The sequence below is a fragment of the Tinamus guttatus genome, unplaced genomic scaffold, assembly GCF_059628265.1.
Source record: "Tinamus guttatus ecotype Peru unplaced genomic scaffold, ASM5962826v1 Tinamus_guttatus_pri_ptg000063l, whole genome shotgun sequence".
Lineage (NCBI taxonomy): Eukaryota > Metazoa > Chordata > Aves > Tinamiformes > Tinamidae > Tinamus > Tinamus guttatus.
In genome coordinates, this window is record NW_028288597.1 from 829,038 (window position 1) to 847,924 (window position 18,887).

General features: G+C 40.6%; 1 protein-coding gene across 1 annotated transcript in view; it reads left to right on the plus strand.

Annotated features, from left to right (window-relative positions):
- Positions 1 to 14,396: 14,396 nt before the first annotated feature.
- CNKSR3 (CNKSR family member 3) overlaps positions 14,397 to 18,887 on the plus strand; it is a 50,577-nt gene continuing 46,086 nt past the window's right edge. The window contains 1 exon segment of the mRNA XM_088519606.1: positions 14,397 to 14,478. Within this exon segment, the coding sequence (XP_088375732.1) occupies positions 14,427 to 14,478 (52 nt within the window). The 5' untranslated portion in view covers positions 14,397 to 14,426.

The following is an 18,887-nucleotide window of genomic DNA, read 5'->3' on the forward strand; positions in this document are numbered from 1 at the left end:
TTAAAAGTGAAGTGCTTAAGGAATTGTGAGTCACACTAAAGCAAGAGAAAGTTAAGGGGTTATTAACGTTCACAGAGAAAATAAAAGTTAAAGTAGCTTTATCCAGCTCCTCAAAGCTGAATACATATTGAATGTATATTGCCTGTCCTGATTGAACCATTGGTACATTTTGGATGAAGTACTTCTGTTTGTAACAAGTGTGCAAATAATCAGATATTTTGACAAATAAAAATAAATCAATGCTTTTGCAGATCTCTCGATATAATGCTGAAAATCTCAGAGCTGCACAAAGAATTGTCTGGTTAAAGATAGTGTCACTTGTATAGCCTCCTGAAGAATTATGGCAAGTCACTGTTGAAGTCACCAAGAAACAGGTCATTATTGCCAAAATTGCCACTGTTTTGTGCAGACTGTATAGCGCTATTAAAACTACAAAAGCAGCACATCACTTTCAAAATGAAACAAAAACGTGGAGTACATTTTGAAGCTTTTATTATCAGCTATACTCAGATACCAGAAAACTAAATAGTTAAATAGGAAACATGAATAGATGGGCAATGCATTAACTAATGATAGCTAAAGAGGGATGTTTCCTAAAACATCGAGAGTTTTCATTTAGTTCAAATAATAAACTCTCAAAAACTTGGTTATTTATCTATAACTATCTTTTGAAGTGCAGAATGCTGAATCTAATTACGTTTGCACTGAAGTCAGTGAGAAAACATCCACTGGTTTTCTGCAGAAAACATTTTCTGTGTCAACAAAGAATGCTATCAAATATCCTTACTTCAGCATTTAAAAAATAAAGATGTACACAGTGAATGTCACAGTCGGTACGTGCAACTTTGATTAAGTTTCAACAAACTTTGACAAAGAACAAATCCAACACAGAATATCTGAGATTAGCACCAAAAGTAGCCAGCTGCATTAAACAAGGTCAAACTAAGATCATTGGTCATTAGTAACTACGTTCTGTGCTTACTGTAGCATTCTCGTAAGGCCTGATCTTATTTCTAGAGGACTCTAGAAAGTTTAGTATTTCAGTTAGTAGCAGTTTAGTATTTCAACGAGATGTCTTTCAAAGGTTCTGAATACTCTAAAGACCTGATTCCTTAGATTATAAGCAAATCATCTGAAATACGTGATTTTAAAAGATAAAAAAAAGAAATTCCAGGATTTTTTTAAAAAAGCAATAAAACCTAATCATTCTCCTGTCATTAAAAATGGATAAATGTAATGTAGAATCACAATAACTTCATGAATAGATTTCCCACTTTTCACTGTCTTCTTTTTCTGAGTTTTTTGTTTGTTTTGTTTATCTGCACTATTTAGTGCTGCAGTTACAATGTTTGGAAGAGCTAGCTACTGTAAATGGCATTCATGAAAAATATATGGAATAAAGGGAATGGAGAATCTAGTTTTCTACCTGGTTTTATTTCTGAGTTTTTTAATGAAAAAAAAAAAAAACCCAAAATACATATTAAAAGCAAAATGTCCTACAAGCTTCACTGGTTTTGTAAACATTCTTAAATGCAGTGCTAAGAATTGTTTGTGCGAGTTATGCCAGCTGCCTCATGGTTAAAAACTTTATCTTTCTTCACATTGAAGCAGCAGGGAAGTAGACCCATAGGGAGGGAATCTGCAATTAAGAAGAGCACAAGTGATCATCTAAGGACCATCTGCAAAATTTGCTTGCCAATGGACAAACTGCTGATGAAGGTCTCACGATATTTAACACAACACCCAACACCATTTTCACACAATTCACAGGCTTATGGGCACACTACCTGACATCAGCTGGTCCTGCTTGGCCTTTCTTATGACTTAAAACCATGAACCTATTTCAGAATTGCTTCCTCACTTTAAGCTGGTGAAATGCTTTGGTCAGCTGTATTTTTCATTAGAGTTATTTTCTTTTAAGAAGCTAACAAAGTATCTACTTTGCTTATTTTTAATTGCTGCTTATGGGGTTGAATCCTTTTAGATCACATATTAATATTACTGATGTTTTGTACTTCCTGACTTAAAACAGTAGTGTCTACGAAGAGAAGTTCATCTTTGGCTTTTTAATAAAAGCAGCTATTCAGCTAATCAGGGAGTGGAAATATTTGTTCAGATATATCATTTTTTTTTCCCTTAAATGAGTCATCCCAGCTTAGCTCTCAGCATTAAAGTTTGAATCCACAAAGTATTTAAACATAAGCATAACTTTAAACATATGACTGGTGGTACTGTTTCAAAGCATGGCTTATGCCCTAAATTTACAAGTGTTGAAAGATCTTGTTGAATTAGCAGCTTCAGCAAAATTGGCAAGCCTATATTGCTGTGGAACACATTTGATTGCTTTACTTTTTTTAAAGCATGAGTCTTCAAAATATGAAGGCTAGTGCAAAGATCCATAATTCAACTGATACTTAACAGGGTACATGGTGATAATAGCTTAAAATAGGGAATTGTGAAACCATGCCTGTTAGTAGATAATTATTTCCAAAAACAGAAAACGACTCATGCCTCACCGGGCAAGTAGTCCATTTCTAAATCTATTTTGTTCAAATACTGTCCTAGCTGCCTTAGCTACAGATTGCACTACCAAACATATAGTAGTGCAGCAGAAACCCAACAACCCCCCATTGACCACAATAAAGCTAGAATTTTATCAAAAGATAGTAAAATACTGCTGTATAAAAGAATTTTCCAGTATGATAGCTCTGAAAGAAAAGGAATCGTGATGCCTTTGAGATATATATTTAATTTTCCATTGACTTTTGTTCCTTTCAGAAAATAAACAAAGGACTCAGAACCGTCTGGCTATCCCCTACATCTTCAGGCAAAAGATTTCTGATGATCACTTTAATGCAAAGTGCACGGGTTCAATTTTTTCATTAAAAGAGGTTTGTATTGACACAAACACTGCAGAAGAAGCTGACAGGGATCAAAAGGGCATAAGCTTCATACAAACCTATGGTCTGTAGAATATGAAAAATCTCACTGACTTTTTTGAATTGTCAATTAGGCCTTTGTAGGCCAAATCCTGGCCATGTTAAAATTGAAGATTAGAAAACTTCTGGCCCTCACAGTCCAAATTTACCCCAGAAATCTGTTCAGGTTCCGGAAGGAAAGCATATCCTTTCCACTACTGATGTTAAAATCATATGGCATAATTTTCAGTCTCTGTTAAAATTACTTTAGATTTGGTCTCATAGGATTTGAAGGTGCTCAGCTTTGAAAAATCTGCCTGCTCTTTCCATTTGCACATGTGGGGAGCACATTAAATTAAGCAATTTAAGAGCTTAGAGGAAAGCCAGGTTTGCTCTCTGGTGATCTTGACTGTAGAAAGGAAGGGGGGCCACTATACATGGCTGATGTTCAGTGAGATGAAACTTTCTCCTAGATGCTTTCAAAAGTCCCACTCTTCCAAAATACTGTGGTCTTCAGATGCTGAGGCAGGACTCAGTATGAAAACTAGCATCTCTCAACGCCCAGGCCAATTAATCTAATAATGAATATTTTTGGCAAAGATAGGTCTTTTGGAAAAAAAAGGCAAGAGAAGTCCCAAATATTATTCTGTAGAAAATTAAACACATATAATGCTTTGTAAGAATTAGTGTTCTTACTAACTGCTCTCAAACTACCACAGTGGGATTAAAGTGAAGACTGATTTCCATTATGTTTTTTCCATTCTGCTATAAAGTTACAAATAATTTATCCATCTATAACAGGGCTGAGCTGCCTTGGCAAAGCTGCAAACAGCTTTTGTCTTGGTCCTCATTTGGTGGCAACTGTTGCTGACTTGCTTATATTTTACATCCTGTGCATTTCCCCATTGGAACTTTTGGTCTCTTAAGTCCCCTCACGACTATGAAAAATACTTTGAAAATGAAGAATAAGCGCCAAAAACATACAGTGCCACAAACTAAACCACAATTAAAAAATACTAGGCTCCAAATGAGTAAGTTGCAAATACTGTTTTGTGTATGTGGAAGAGGACTGAATAAGGAATTTGTACATGTGCCTGATATCTGTGGTGCTCTTTCTCTTTCAAGGGGCAAGTGAAAGATGCCAGCCTTCTGACAAAACACTAAATATTTAAAAGCAACTCCATTCATCTTGTGTCTGTATTTGAAAGAACAAATAAAAGTCCATTGTCTGGCTTCTGCCGACATCTTGTACACACAGAAAGCCAAATAATTTTGTGACCTCAGGCATCAACAATAAACAATGTATATTTGATGTGTTGGTATAATTTCTGTCCACTGAATCTGTCATTTTAAAGCTGTTTTGAGGCTTTTCTTAATGTTCAAGATCTTTATCTGTCCAATAATCTTTCTTTGTCTCTCTCTCAAATCTTACAGCTTCATTTCTAGGGTTCTGTTACTGAGGAAGAGGTGACCAAATTGTTTTACACTAAAGAACATTCCAGGCAGAATTCCTGCAGAAATTTACAATTCCAGTCTGGTGAACTCTTTGCTTTTCACTACGCTTTTTAATTATATTATCAAATTTTGGGGAAAATGTCCTTTAAGCACAGAAAGGAAACATAATTATCCTTGTAGAGGAGACAAAGAATAGTTCCCAGAGATTTTTGCCAGACTTCTGCTATGAAAATTATTATCCTGAAGGGACAGTAAGCCTATTTTTGAAGATAGGTTTTAAGAGGGACTATCGTACTTCATTTAATTGCTTTTTCCTTTCTCATGTGATTTATAAGGTCTTCCAGCATTCGTGGTACCAACATTTGTTCGTGACTTTTATTGCCCTCAAAGCAGTCGCTGATTCAAATGACAGGCCTACTCTTTGGTCTCTGTAAAGCCGTATTTTCAGGGGACTATATGACCCCTTCTTCTCTCCATTCCTCTGAGGTTCTCTTCCCAGGGCTTCATTTTGTACCTCAAGCTCCACATGACCAAAGAGTCAACTCTTTGCAAAAGCAATACACTTTAAACAAACCTAATAAAGAATGCAGGAATTTATTGAAGGAAAGAACTCATGGTAAATGTACAGAAAATAATTTGGCGCTGCTCCTCAATAGAGGAATGACAGGTATGTATCAGCAACGATGACAAAAAAGCTGTAATATATACAACAGTTGAGCGTCGTTTATTTCCTTTGGAAGCATTTTTAAAAATAGCAATACTTTGCCAATACTAATAGCATTGCTGCAAAGGCAAGTGTCATAGTTCCTCCTCAGATTATTTACATGATTCGTGAAGAGAGCTGGCCATGTACAAGCCATGAAATCTAAAAATCTCAGAACCAGCTGAGCCAGTCCACTAAGAAACACCACCAGGGATACACTGAGAAGATGAAAATTATAGTGAGAAACAGACATGAGAAATGGTCTGAAATCCTCTGAGGAGGAGGCTGAGCTCCAATCTCTTGGGCGAGGCTGCTCATCACTCACCTACTGGATGGAGCCCTGATGTTTTCATAGAAATGATCAAACCTGTGCTGAATACACTTATTAAATCGGGATCCCCATATGCCATGGGAAACTGAACATAGTTACCATGTGAGCCCAGAAAAGGACCTGGTCACGAGAAAGTCATTCTGCAGTACAGCTTGACTAAGACTAGACTGAGTCCCCGGGCAAATGTTTACTAAAACTGCTGCGGCAGCAGTGAAGCGCTAGTGGTTTAACATATTGCTCTTCTTCCTATCCCTGCTCTGCTGCTCCCAGGTGACTGCCACCCAGCACTGCCCCTGCAGGGGCATCAGGAGGATTATCCTGAGAACCTCTTCAGATGCTCCAACGCAAAATGGGTGGTGTAGCTGTTAACTGCTGCAGGAGGGTTGTTTGGGCTTAGGAACCAAAGGTACCCTTAAATTTCCTGATCTGCAACATTTAGACATATACCACTATATTTAAAAGAATTACTTTAGTGCCTAAATTTAAAGGACTTCAGGATCAGAGTCTTGGTAATTTTCTTAGTATTGCATGAGCTGGCTGTGACAGTGCAAGGCTTTGAACCTCTTTCTTTTGAAAGAGTTCAGTGTCTTAACCACAAGACCACAGGTATTCAGTGAGACTGTTCATTAATGTTTACAACATGTTTTAAGATCTGAAGATGGAAAATACTGTCAAAGATAGTTTAACAATAGCTTACATTCTATGGAGCTTTTTAGAGAAACTACTGCTCAAGTAATGGGATCTTTGCCTTCCAGTTACAGCCAGTCTTTGGCTGCAGTAACCAGTTGTGATACTGGTGTAAATTTCACTTGAAATTCACATTAGAATACTTGAAAATTAGTGCAAACAAACGAACAAGAAGTTTTTGCTCAACTTTGGGGGATTATTTCTAATACTAAGGAAATATTTAAATTAATCATTTATTTCCTATTTTATAGGAAGAAATATTTTATTTATTTCATCTTCTCCACAAATTACTTTTTTTCAAGCAATTCTATAGTAGATAAACACACTTCTCTTGTATTTCAGAGTTGCCAAATAAATTTAAGCTATTAAGAAAAATAGCTAAATTAAGTATCTGCATGCCTCACATGCTTTAAAAAGAAAGAGGGAAAAGGAAAACTGCAAAGAGGAAAATAGTGAGAAATACTGTCTTCTTCTTTTAAGACCATGTAGATTCTAAAAGTCTATTTCGAGCTCACCAGTCCACCACTACATAAGCAGAGAGACCCAGATTCAGCCAGTTGAGCTTTAAATCTCTTCGTTGTTGTTTCCTGATGTCCAAAGACTTAGACAAGAGGGGAAAAGGGAGTTGGGAGTGATTTAGGTGGAACACAGGCTTCTCAAATCTGGGTCTTTAAATACAATCTATAAAGAACTATCAGCATCTTCCTTGTAAGAGTATCTTTGCTTTTCCAGTAGAAGGCTCCTATCTCTTAGGCCCTGCTCTGAGCAACATTTCAGTAAGCCGTGGAACAGGGTGTTCTGGCGTCGTCTCTGGTGTGGCAGAGAATGACTCGTCCCTGCTTGAGCCCCTGCGGCTCCCTCAGCAGCATCAGGCTCCTTCTGACGCTGCATCATCACAAGCCCCTTCCATGCGGGTGCCGGTGGGGGTCAGGCTGTAGTACCTGTGGATAGGGCTCTTCCAGGTGATTTTCCAAGTAGGCTGATGGCACATAAGGAGATGTCAATGATTTAGTTACTGCTCTGACTACAGCTTGTGTGAAGTTAAAAAAACCTCCGCTTTTCCTTTTGGCGGCACAGCATGTGAAACCTGACCCCCTCCGCACAGGCATCGGGCAGAACGGGGTACGAGTGTGCGTATTTGATAAATGGCTGCTGGACAAACATCCGCAACAGATGGAGCAGACAGTGCTCCTGCTAATTTTTCAAAGTGCTTTCGCCACTCTTGCAGCATAATCTTTTCTCTGCTAATGCTAAACTTGTAACAGTTGTTTTCCATTTGGGAACATTATTCTTCTGTATCTTATCAAAATCACTAATGGGGTGTGTTCTAGATAAAGCTCTCTCCTTTTGTACACTTGGGTGGAGAAAAGATGATTTTTTTAGCTATATTTGTATTAAAAATAATTTTTAAAAAGTTGCCATTGACTTTCATTTAAGTATTCATTTAAGCTGACACTGACTGATATCTATGAAATTTTCAATTTTACACAAATATTTTCTGTGCTCCGTTTATCTGACGGTCATCCAGCTTCATGCTTGGGTAAAGGTATCCAAGGTAGGATAAAACACATTTAGAATCCATTTTTCATTAACCATCAAATATATTTAGAATAAATTTATATTCTACAGAATAGTTCTAAAAACTTCTAAAACACGCTACCTCAGCAAAAGGTGCAGTAGAAGAAATTAATTCTGTTCAGTGATTTGAGCCTAAGCTATTACAATCATCTAGTGGACTAGATTCTGAAAGAAACAGGTTAATCAATGAAGTTAAAGGGATTTTTTTTTCCAGGTAAAAGACTTCAGGGCACCTTCCTATTTACTGCTTAGCCTAGTTTAGCACACTATCATCATTTTTTTCTGCTATCAGCAGGCAGAGGCAACTTTTACCTGACTTGGAACTTTGTGCAGGCTGTTTGAAACCTGAATGCAACAAAACAAAACAAACAAAAACCCAAGGACAATTCAAGTATAAAAATAATGCAGCTCTATTAATAAGTAGTGCAGATATCATACAATGGAAAAAAAATCTGCAAGTCAGGCAGAGCTGGTAAATGTCAGTTTTGCTGGATTAACTCTCTTTATTGATAGACCACCCGTAATCACTGCCCTTTTCCAGCAGTATGTGGTGTTCTATGGCCAAATGTAAATATACCTAAAATGAAATGAATTTAGCAAAATCATTAGAAGCAATTTGGCATCCATCTCTTCATCCGACTATTCATTGCTTACTCCTTTGTACTTAGAAACATTTAGGGGCTTAGAAATGTTTCCATTAACTGAAGTTAGCAATTTATTTTTCTTTTTATAGTTTTTTTCGGTTATTTAGAACAATTCAGCATTTCACAGCAAGGCAAGACTATTCAAGTGGTTATGAGTTTCAGTGATTTGGTCTAGGTCATTAAAAGTCAACACTGGGATTAGAAGGCATATCCTTCTGCCACTTCTTCATCCTGACATCCACAATTTCATTCAAGGTAAGACTTTTTATAAAGTCAGTCTGATTTGAAATTATTGTTTTTGTTTTACTTAAGAGAAGTTCATTGCTTTATCAAAATCATTCTGAATTCATGAGGATATGACCTGAAATGACAATATGCTTTAGCTGATTGACCAAGTCCCCAGCCTTTGACTCTCTCAAAGGGGTACACCAAAACCTTCTATGCCTACATGTATACAGAGATCCTTCACTAACAGTTCTGGTAGCAGGATGAACAGTCGGATGTTGATTCTTCTTCAACAACAGTTGCCCCATTAGTTGATTTTTTTTTAAATTATATGTTTATAGAAACAAGCCCAGTTCTGTACCTGACTCACTTTTGAGTCATTTAATTTACTGGTTGCAATTTCCAAATCAACTTTAAAATACTTACCGGCCTTACTGGGAAGTCCTAAGTTCTAGCTAAATGGGGTAACATTCTTCCAGTTCCTGTGCAGTAAGTCCTAATGACTTGCATGGACCATGCATGTAAGTAAGAGCATACTTGTAAAGTTATATGTAAATAGTAATTTTTTTAGTAGTGGTAGTAGTAGTGATGTACTCTAAAGCATTATGTGTGGCAAAGGAGCAGGGAATGCTTATTGCCTAGTGACCTTCTGTGATTGGTGGTAGAGGCAAATTTATTTCTCTACCCAAATAATCTTTTTCCTTTATATTTTTAGTTTGCCAATTTTCAGTTTTCAACTGTGAATCTTAAATGAATAAATGTATATACCTTTCAAGAATCATGTGATGAAATACAGTGAAACTTTCTTAGGCAAAGCTTTGCCAAACAGGATAAACAATCCTTTCACTCAAGATACAAATTGCAATATGCTGACCTTTAAAAAAACTAGATCACTAAGAAAAATAACTTTTTGTGGCCATGAACAAAAAACACACATTTTAAACTTGGCATGTGACCTTTGGCTAATCAGCTGTTTATTCACCTCTCCAAAGATAAGTAACACTGGTTACCTCTGTTTGCAAAATGGGTTTAAGACTTAAATCTACCTCATTTCAGGCAGGAAACTTTGCTGTACAGAACTGCTTTCTGTGCAAATCCACACTTAGAAGACGAAAGAGCCTTCTGCTTAAGTCTGACCGCAATCCTCAGACCCATCTGACTGCGCTGAGTACTCAGGGCCTGGAGCTAGAGCCTTGCCACAAAGCCTTGGCCCCATCGGAAGGAGTCTTTCTCAAGCAGAGCCACCACCTTTTTGGGACACGATGTAAGCCCAGGTAGGGTAACTGTTACGATGCTGTAAGGTGCCTTTTAGAAGAGCAAATTAGAAGTACACATTTGCATTAAGCTCTGATATAGCATAAATTGTTACACAGAGGGCACAGTGACAAAAAAAAAAAAAGGTTTCTCAATATGCCTTTAAATACAGTTGCATGCTCAAAATCCCCATATGCAAGGTCTGAGGTACACTGGGTGCTCTTAAGTTACCTTATATATATCTATCTATGACTTTTGGCACAATAAATTTCAAATGCTACAGGTGGCAATATTACTGCAACTCCTCTGCCACCTTTTTAAAAAATGACTTCAACGTATATAGTGATTTGGTGTAGGCAATGCTAAAAGCCAAAGTCACGACCCTTGCCATGTGTAATCCTGCACTAGTTGCCAAAAATATCTAGGCTCTAAATGGATGATGAAATAAATTGGGTTTAAGGGCTCCTAGTACTGGAAAAAAATATGCAAAAAACACATTGTGTAATCTGTTGATCTGGCCTAGATAGATTTTGTTGTGTTATTTTATCAGCAGGATTTGTGCTACATCAACCATTTTCTGTTACCTGGTAGCCTGCTTAAAGTTTGAACAAAATCCATACTGTAGACTTAGGTTACTCTAATAGAAATATGATCATCTACCTACTAATCATGAATGATCAAGACCCAGTCTTGTAATCTGGTAGTACACAGATTTGGTATTGAAAACCATGGCCTAAAAGATGGAGTCAAACAGAGTTTTTTTAAATAAAATGGCAAATCTGGTTTTAAATAAAATGGCAAATCTGGTGTTAAAAAACAAGCTATCTGTTGAAACACTGTTAAACAATCGCAATAATTTTTTTTTTTTTTGAAATGGTAACTTTTCCCCAGCAGACTTTATGTTATAAAGAATTACCTGTCCTCCTTCAGCAACCAGCTGTTAAAGATAAGGTAAACATTGTATAACACCCTCTGATAATTTGACAAGGTAGAAATTGTGGGTATATAACTGTTTCATTGCCCTTCTCTGCTAGGTGCTATGATGGCACACAGCTTTGTTTCCTTTTCTGTGGAGCCATGGTCTTAGTTCACATGAACCGTATTCACCAACTATCCATGCAAACTAAACTGATATCCCTTTGCAAACCTGCTTGTTAAGAAGAAAAAGAAAAAAAAAATGAAAAAAGCAGGGAATCAGGAAATGATTAATTTGAATGTTCTTCTAAATCAAATCACTGTAACAAATGGAAAATTATAGCAAATATAGAAATGTGCACTCTTAGAGAAGCATTGTTCTAGTCCTTGCTGCAGAAATGAACACCACACATGTTGGTTGAACATCAGAGTACAGCCAGCTTATTTAAATTTCTTTTGGCAATGAGTACTTTTTTAACAGAAATTTTATTCTACAAACAGAAGTACTAATTGCATCATGTCAATTGGCTACTAATCGCAAGTGAGGAAGAGACTGAGGTGATGAAATTACTGTTGTAATCTGTGTTTGAAAAGATCAGTATGGGTAAGCAACTCAGATGAATCCCCTTCGAGGAACTGGAGATGCTCTTCTCTCCCCGCTAGCCCCATTTCATTCATGCAGAGCAGGCTGTAAAGGGGCTAGTGTTGAGGGACGTAATGTAATTAAAAAACACAGAGTCATTACAATACCACACTGTTTAAATATGTGTGATGTACATGTACATATAGAGTAGATCTGTTATTTGGAAAGTTATAAAAAGATCCAATGAATAATCAATTTATCAAATTTGCAAACTGCTAACTAGATCTGTGGGTCTTACTTTCAAGATACGGTGCTCACTCAAGTAAGATCCAGGGACTGTCCCAAGACGCATGACAGAGAAGGATGACAGCAGATGAATGATCCAAACACCAACATTTGCTTTCCTTCCTGCAACCTTGGGAAGCATCTGTGCAGTTAAGACAGAAGCACTGCTACATTAACCACTGTGAAACCATTAAAGGGGCACGCAGGAAGGTCCTTCTGTTTATTCAGGCCTCTCCAAAAGGTGAGAGCTGCTTTTACTTCTTGTTGTTCTTTTAAGTTTCAAGAGCACATGTTCCAATGGGCAATCAGGAAACTTTTGTTGTACCAATATCAGAGTTGTAATGAATTGCATTTTAATCTTCAAAACATGCAAGAAGTGAACTGGCAAGCATAATATTCAGGAGCTAAATGACAAATAAATAAATCAGCTTTAATGAATTCACCCCACAAACAAGAATTAAAAACATGTTTTCAACCACCCTCTAACAAAAAGAATGAACGCATTATGAGTTTTCCGGTAAACATACACAGTTACTGAGGTAATGTGCTTGACTGTGTCGTCACACATGCACACACACGTATTTTCTTTTCCCCATTTTTTATTACCCACAATTAAACCTTTGAGGTGTCTTTCATGGGCAGTCAAATGATTGGAAATGCAGTGATCTGCAACACCAGCTGCTTGCCTACTCTCAGATATTGCCAGACTCAAATTTCAGCTCTACCATCACAGCAGAGTTCCCTCTGCTCTTTCAAACTGAGGAAGAGGAGCAGTGAGAGCTTCACACGCTGTACAAATGGGCCTCATGCTGGAATTTGTTAGAGACCCATATTCTCTAAGTGATGACTGTAATAAAAATACCCATTTTCCCCATGTCTCCTTGCTGCTTATCTACTGGTGGGAAAGTTTTCTAAGCGGGGTTACTTCAGTAAACTGAAGTAGGGATTATATTGACTTCAGGAGGTGACCAGAAGTGAAACATTTCCTTTGAGGAAGGTGAGGAAGGTGCACTGGAAGGCCCCACGTTGTTCCACAGTGAGAACAGTAAAAACAGAAATAGCCTTTTGCGGTGAATTGGCCTCCCCGCCCAAAGCCTCTTTTACGTGTAGGATTCAGAAATAATTTTTTTAAAAAAGCAAACAAATGCCAATATTGGGCAAAGAGCGGTTGGAGGAAGTCTGCAGTTGTTGCTAAAAATGCCACAGGGCTCTGAGTCATGTAGAGCCGCCACTCCAATGGGCTCCATCCAGCCACCGCTCCACCCTGTGGAGGTCCCACCCTATGGAGGTCACCGCGCCCATGGCCGGGAGCTTCGTGGGGCTCCTGAAATGCCACTGCTCTGCATGGCAGGCTGCTGCCAGCCCTGGAAACCTGCCATGAGGAAAGCATCCTGTGTAGACAGGGCTCCTTCTCCTCAGGGCAGCTGCAGACCATGCAGCCACCTTGGCTGTGGCCCTCCTTAAAGGGTCTTGGTTACACTACTATTTCAGACCTTCCATTTTGTGATGATTTACACATAATGACTTCAGAACTGGTGCACCTTTTAGACACTAATGCAATTTAAGTGTTAGGTTTACTGTGTGTTTTGGAGACTCTTCTACTTTAAAGACTGGTGTCACCTATCAGTAAAAAGGCAGAGCCTGGGAAAGTCAATCAGAGTTTACAACACGTTCTCTTTTCCAAAGATGCATAGTATACCCTGAAAGTTCATTTGTCCATCTATATAGAAAATACGGAGATACACCAGGCCTTACAGCATTGTATAAATGCTAAAAAATCAGCTATAAATTTGAAAAGAACAAGTATCAAATAGTCATTTTTCAAGTAGTGAATTCACATAGCTCTGAAATTATCCTGTTGTCCCTATGGTGCATCAACTTTTTCCTTTATGATACTCATTCACAGCAGCTGATTTTTTTTTCATCTTGAATTTTAGGGGCCTGTGTGGGACATCTAAGGGAAAAATAGCTACATACCCCTATTTCTGATCCCATTTCTGTTCTCCCAGCACACTGTGCACCACTCTTGTATGAAGACGTTTCAGCTTTGCGTCCTGTAAGTGTTGAAAGGTATTAATTGACAGAATGCCTTGCAGCCATTATATTCAAATTATTTAAAACAGAAATGCACAGTTTGATATTTATATGTATTTATATTTAAACATTTGCAGAAGGCAAGACTGAAGCAACTGTGACCCCAGCAATGAGGAGAGGTAAAACCAGTACCGGGGTAGAAATCAGTATTCAAGCACTGATTCAAGCTTACCTCTGTTGACCAAAGGCAAAACAAACAAACAAACAAACAAACATATAAATAAATTTTTTTAAAAAAAAGCTTATTTTCTTCAGAGTGGCGGTTTCAGTAAAGTTGCCTTTTTTTTTTTTTTAGCGTGCTCTTAAACAAACGCACTTTTGAACACTGGCCTGGCCCCCGGGCAGTCTTCTCCCCCGTTTCCTCCCTCCTCTAACACCGCCGCCCCGCGCCCGCCGGGGCCATTTTCTCCCTCGGGGCCAGGTCGACGCTCGGCGGCCGCCGCGGGGCCCATTTCCCGCCCCGCGCGGGGCGCCAGCCCAGCGGGCCCGTCCCGGAGGCCGCCGTGGCCGCCGCGCTGGGGCGGCCCCGCGCGGAAGCGGCCGGGCGGGCGGGAACGGCCCCGTCCCCGCCCCCGTCCCGCGGGGCGGCAGCACCTGGGGGCGGGGCGGGCGCGGGGCACGGGATGGGAGCGGGCGCCGGCGCCGGAGCCTGAGCGGGCGCGTCCGTGTCCGTGTCCGTGTCCCCGTCCGTGTCCCCGTCCGTGTCCGCGCGCGGCGGAGCGCGGGCGGCGGCTGCTCCCGGCCGGAGCTCGCCATGGAGCCGGTCACCAAGTGGAGCCCGAAGCAAGTGCTGGACTGGACCAAGGGTGAGCGGAGCCCCGCGAGCGGCTCCGAGTCTCTCTGCGGCGCCGCCGGGTGCCCGGGCGCCGATGGAGGTGTCGCCTCCCGGCTACCTGGCCGCGCGCTCGCGTCTCTTTGCTCCTAAACTTTGCTCCTAACTCGGCTCTTTCTGGAAGCGGGAACGGGAGTCCCGGGCTGGCCTGGCGGCGGGGCCCCCTGGGTGTTTGCTCTCCCCGGTGCTCGCTGCCGTCCCGCCGCGGGCTGCTGCCCTGCGCCGGAGCGCGCAGTGCTCCGTAAAGCAACTTGTAGCGCTTCAAAGCCGAGCGCGCTGGTGGAAAAACTCCGCGTTTCCGAAGTTAGGCAAAAACTTTAGTCCAGCTGCCGTCAGCAGGAACAGGAGCTGGCGCTGAGCGGTGATTAGAGCCGCGGACTCGTGTTCCACAAGCAGAGCTGGGCACGTGTGTGTGTGCATGCATTTATATATATATATATGTGTGTGTGTGTTTATGCATGTATGGGGGGGCATATTTGCAGAGTTTGGTCCTGTGTTTCGTGGAGGAGGCAAGCCCCGTCCTGTCCCGTCAGGCTGGGCTCTGCCAGCAGCCCTCGGTTCCAGTGTCGCTGCCTGCTGTGTGGCGCGTCCCGTCTAAAGGGAAATGCTGTGAATTAAGCGAGAGACTAAGCATTGCTGTCTCGTATGGCCGCGTATCTAGCGTGACCGTCCTTTGATACATGGGGCACTCTCACAGGCTTTAGCGACTTGAAGGTGATGGGAAATCTCAAATGCTTCTGGAGATGGAAGTTTCCCTGGGTTAGAAGGAGCGTTTACTTCCCTTCCAGCAGCCCTTGCTCCCACGTGCCCGGGGCGCGATGCCGACGAGGCTGCGTGCCCGTGGCCGGTGCTTGGCCGCAGGGCAGGCGGGCGGCCTCGTGTCCGCACGCGGCAGCGAGGAGCTGGATGCTGGAATGTGTGCGCGAACGCTGCTGCGCCGGTGACAGGCCCTCCAGCAGCCCTGCTGAGAAAGGGGCTCCGCAAGCGTGTGCGTAAATAACATAGAAATAACATCCAGAGAAAGGCCCTTCTCTCCCTGCGCATTGGTTTAGAAAGGAGCGTATTGTCTCGGTGAAATAAACCTCTTTCTTTGGCATGTGGAATATTTGTGCAATGCTTTATCCTTATTGTGTTTGTCCTCTTGGGCACCGAACGCTGGTTAGCATGCCAGGTTAAAGAGTAAACCTGCTAATCATTTTAAAAGGCTTTATTATACTTAAGCATGCTTGGCGTGCTTTCTTGCATAATTTATTTTACTTGCAGGTTCCTTGTGCAGGTAAGGCTTTGCTTGGGCTCTCAATTAGGATTATGCAGAATAATTTGAGGCCTGGCTGAAGTTGGAAGGTGCATCTTCTGACTAAGGCTAACGCGTGTCCTTTGAAATGCAGAGGAATAAATTAAATACTGATGGTGCCTTCTGTGGCTGCTATTGTTTTTCAGTTTCTTGGATGACCTCTTTGGTGCCCTGCATCATTTTGCATCATTCTCTTCATGACAAGCTTGCAGTAAAGAAATGAGATGTGGAAAAGTTTTATTCAAGATTGCACTTTTTAGTAGATTCCACAGAGATTATAGTTCAAAAATAATGAATCTTATGTTTGACCGAAGACCTATGTTCTTATGTTTCATCTTATGAATATTATCTGTGGTTCTCAAAGTCAGCTTTCTAAAATAGGCTGTCAGCACCCTGTATGGAGGGAAGCTTATCCTGCATGTTTGCCTCCGCATGCCATCCAGGAGGTGATACCATTATTTGCCCTGAGCTCTGGGTCAAGCTCTGGGAAAATGTGTTTTGTCTGGTGATATTCATGGCCTGTGCTCAGGGCTGGATGATATCAATAACTATGGTGGGAGATACCAGCTGTCAGTAGCGAGTTCGGCTTTGCAGATAATGCTCATCAAAGATGCATGCTCATCAAACAGATAAAAACATCTTCATGCAAAGAGTAGTGGAAGTGGTCTGATTTTAGACCATTTCAGTTTTAAAGCTGAAGAAGTATTTATTCAAAAAGTGTTTTTCTGTTTCAAAGCTCTTTACAGTCAAACATATGTAAATTAGTTTACTTGATTTGGAAAAAATACTTTTATAAAATAAAGAAACCTCTGCCCCTCATATTTCATGAAATATATTCAGGAAAATAAAAGGCAGTAATTAAATGCTCTGACACTGGTAGACAGTGTATATTCTCTCGATAAACTTGGCTTCCATGGGGGTTTAAAAAAAAAAAAAAAAGTGGCTTTTTGAACTTAGTTTTAAACAGGTCAACTCTTGTCCTGCGGAGCTATGTTCTGTGTTTTGTGAGCTTCTCTGTTGGGGAGAGAATCTAATTTTAAATTGCAAAACTTAACTAGAGTTTAAACTAAACATGGATATTTTTAACTTGTGGTAGTCAGACTTTAAATAAAAGTGCTTTGTTTATCGTTAGCAGCTCCTAACAGCTGATAGAAAAAGCAGTGGCTTGTATTCTCTTGTTAATTCAGACTAGAAAGCCGCTGTTTTTTGTGAGCCAGGGTGTTTTTTCTGGCAAAGACCTCTGTATTGACAGCAGCAGGCTCTGTAGCTAATAAAAGGGGCACAGCTAAATTGAAGCTGCTGATGAAGCATTGTGCTTTACTCCCTAGTAGCACAGAGTTTAGGTGGAGCATTTCTCAAGCCTTTTCCAAGGATGTCACAAGCTTTTCTAGCTGCAGAATCAATGTTTGAAAGTTATCTGATAGTCATGTAAACATTTCCTTGGCTTCTGAAGTCCAGGAGTTGTGATGGTTTAGTTCTGAGCTTCTCTGACCCAAATTTGACAATATTTGGGGGTCACCTTCAGTAGCGAAAAGATATATATTTTTGTCAAGTTGCTTGACAAAGCAACTTGCTTTTGCTTTGCTTGCTTTTATCAAGTCTGGAGTTGTCATGGAGTTGATACTGCTTTAAGGGTACAGGCTTCTCTGATTTCCGGAAACAGACTCTGCTGAGGTGAAATACATAATAATTTGGGTCACTGTAGGTTTGGGTACATGACCACAGAAATGGAGTACTAGTACTGATTATGGGCCTGCCGTTTCCTGGGCTGCGTTGGGTGCAGAACCCACCAAGAACCTCTTTATTACTTCACAGAATCACAGAATGGTTGAGGTTGGAAGGGACCTCTAGAGACCATCCAGTCCAACCCCCTGCTCCAGCAGGGACACCCAGAGCACGTGGCACAGGGTGGCATCCAGGCAGGTTTGGAAGATCTCCAGAGAAGGAGACTGCACAGCCTCTCTGGGCAGCCTGTTCCAGGGCTCTGTCACCCTCACAATAAAGAAGTTCTTCCTCATATGGAGATTAAACTTCCTATGTTTCAATTTAACACCCGAACTTACTTTAAAAATGTGTGTGTAGAAATCTCGAGCATAAAAATGGCACAATTTTATTGGCATAGCAAGAATTTGCAGGGAAGGGGAGAACCCCAATCAGAGCAATCTGCTGATATGGAGAAACCTTTCCTGATCTGGGAAGCCCCTGGGTACCGACACCTTTATATCCAAAGCTATTCTTTAAAAGATGCTGCGAGAGGAGGCCGAGTTGCATGTGGAATAGATTCTCCTGTGTGAAAAAGGCCACTTATTGGTGATCTTCTTTAAGAAGAATCTCCTCTTTGTTTTCTGCAGCCTGTTGTCCCTCTTTCCCCTGCCCCCAGGTAACATATTTATGCGAGCTGTGACTTCCAGCCAAATTTTACACGGTAAAGACAGTTTGCCATGCTTGTGGTTAGCTGCTCCCCTTGTTTTGAGCCTCCGTTACAATTTGGCCTTTGTTACTGTAGTTGTAGACTCAGCTAGCTCTGCATCACGCTGACACTTCAGTCCTTTTATTGCCCTCTAGGTTCGGTTGCTCCCTTCCTCTCCGTGGTTCATGGATACCGTTTGTTTGTGCCCGTTGCATCACCAAATACTTTGGTTTCCATTCTTGGTGAATCTTTAGGGCTGATATATTTGCAAGTCTGCCTTGGAGGAAAAAATAGAAATGCGTTCGTTTGTTAATAGTTAGCAACTGGTTGTGAGGGCTGGTGTTCTTTTTTTAGTGCCATCGTGCTTGCTCAGTGAGATTTCAACAAGGTCAGTCATGTTAATTATGTATTCTGGGAGCTGCAAAGCATGGTAGGATTTTGGAAACAATTGTGAGTGACAATAAATTGTTATTATTTACTATTTTTTTAGCCTTCTTCTTTCTAAGTACTATCAAGTGAACACTATTGTTGTTCTAGTTATCTGGAAAAACACTAAAGCCCATGTTTTTTTCCAACACAGAATGAGAGTTATGCTTTTGGTGAAGAAGACTAGAGAGAACCACTGTAATTTGGGATGCAGAAGAATTTCTTTTCTGTGCTTAGTTATTCAAAAATATTT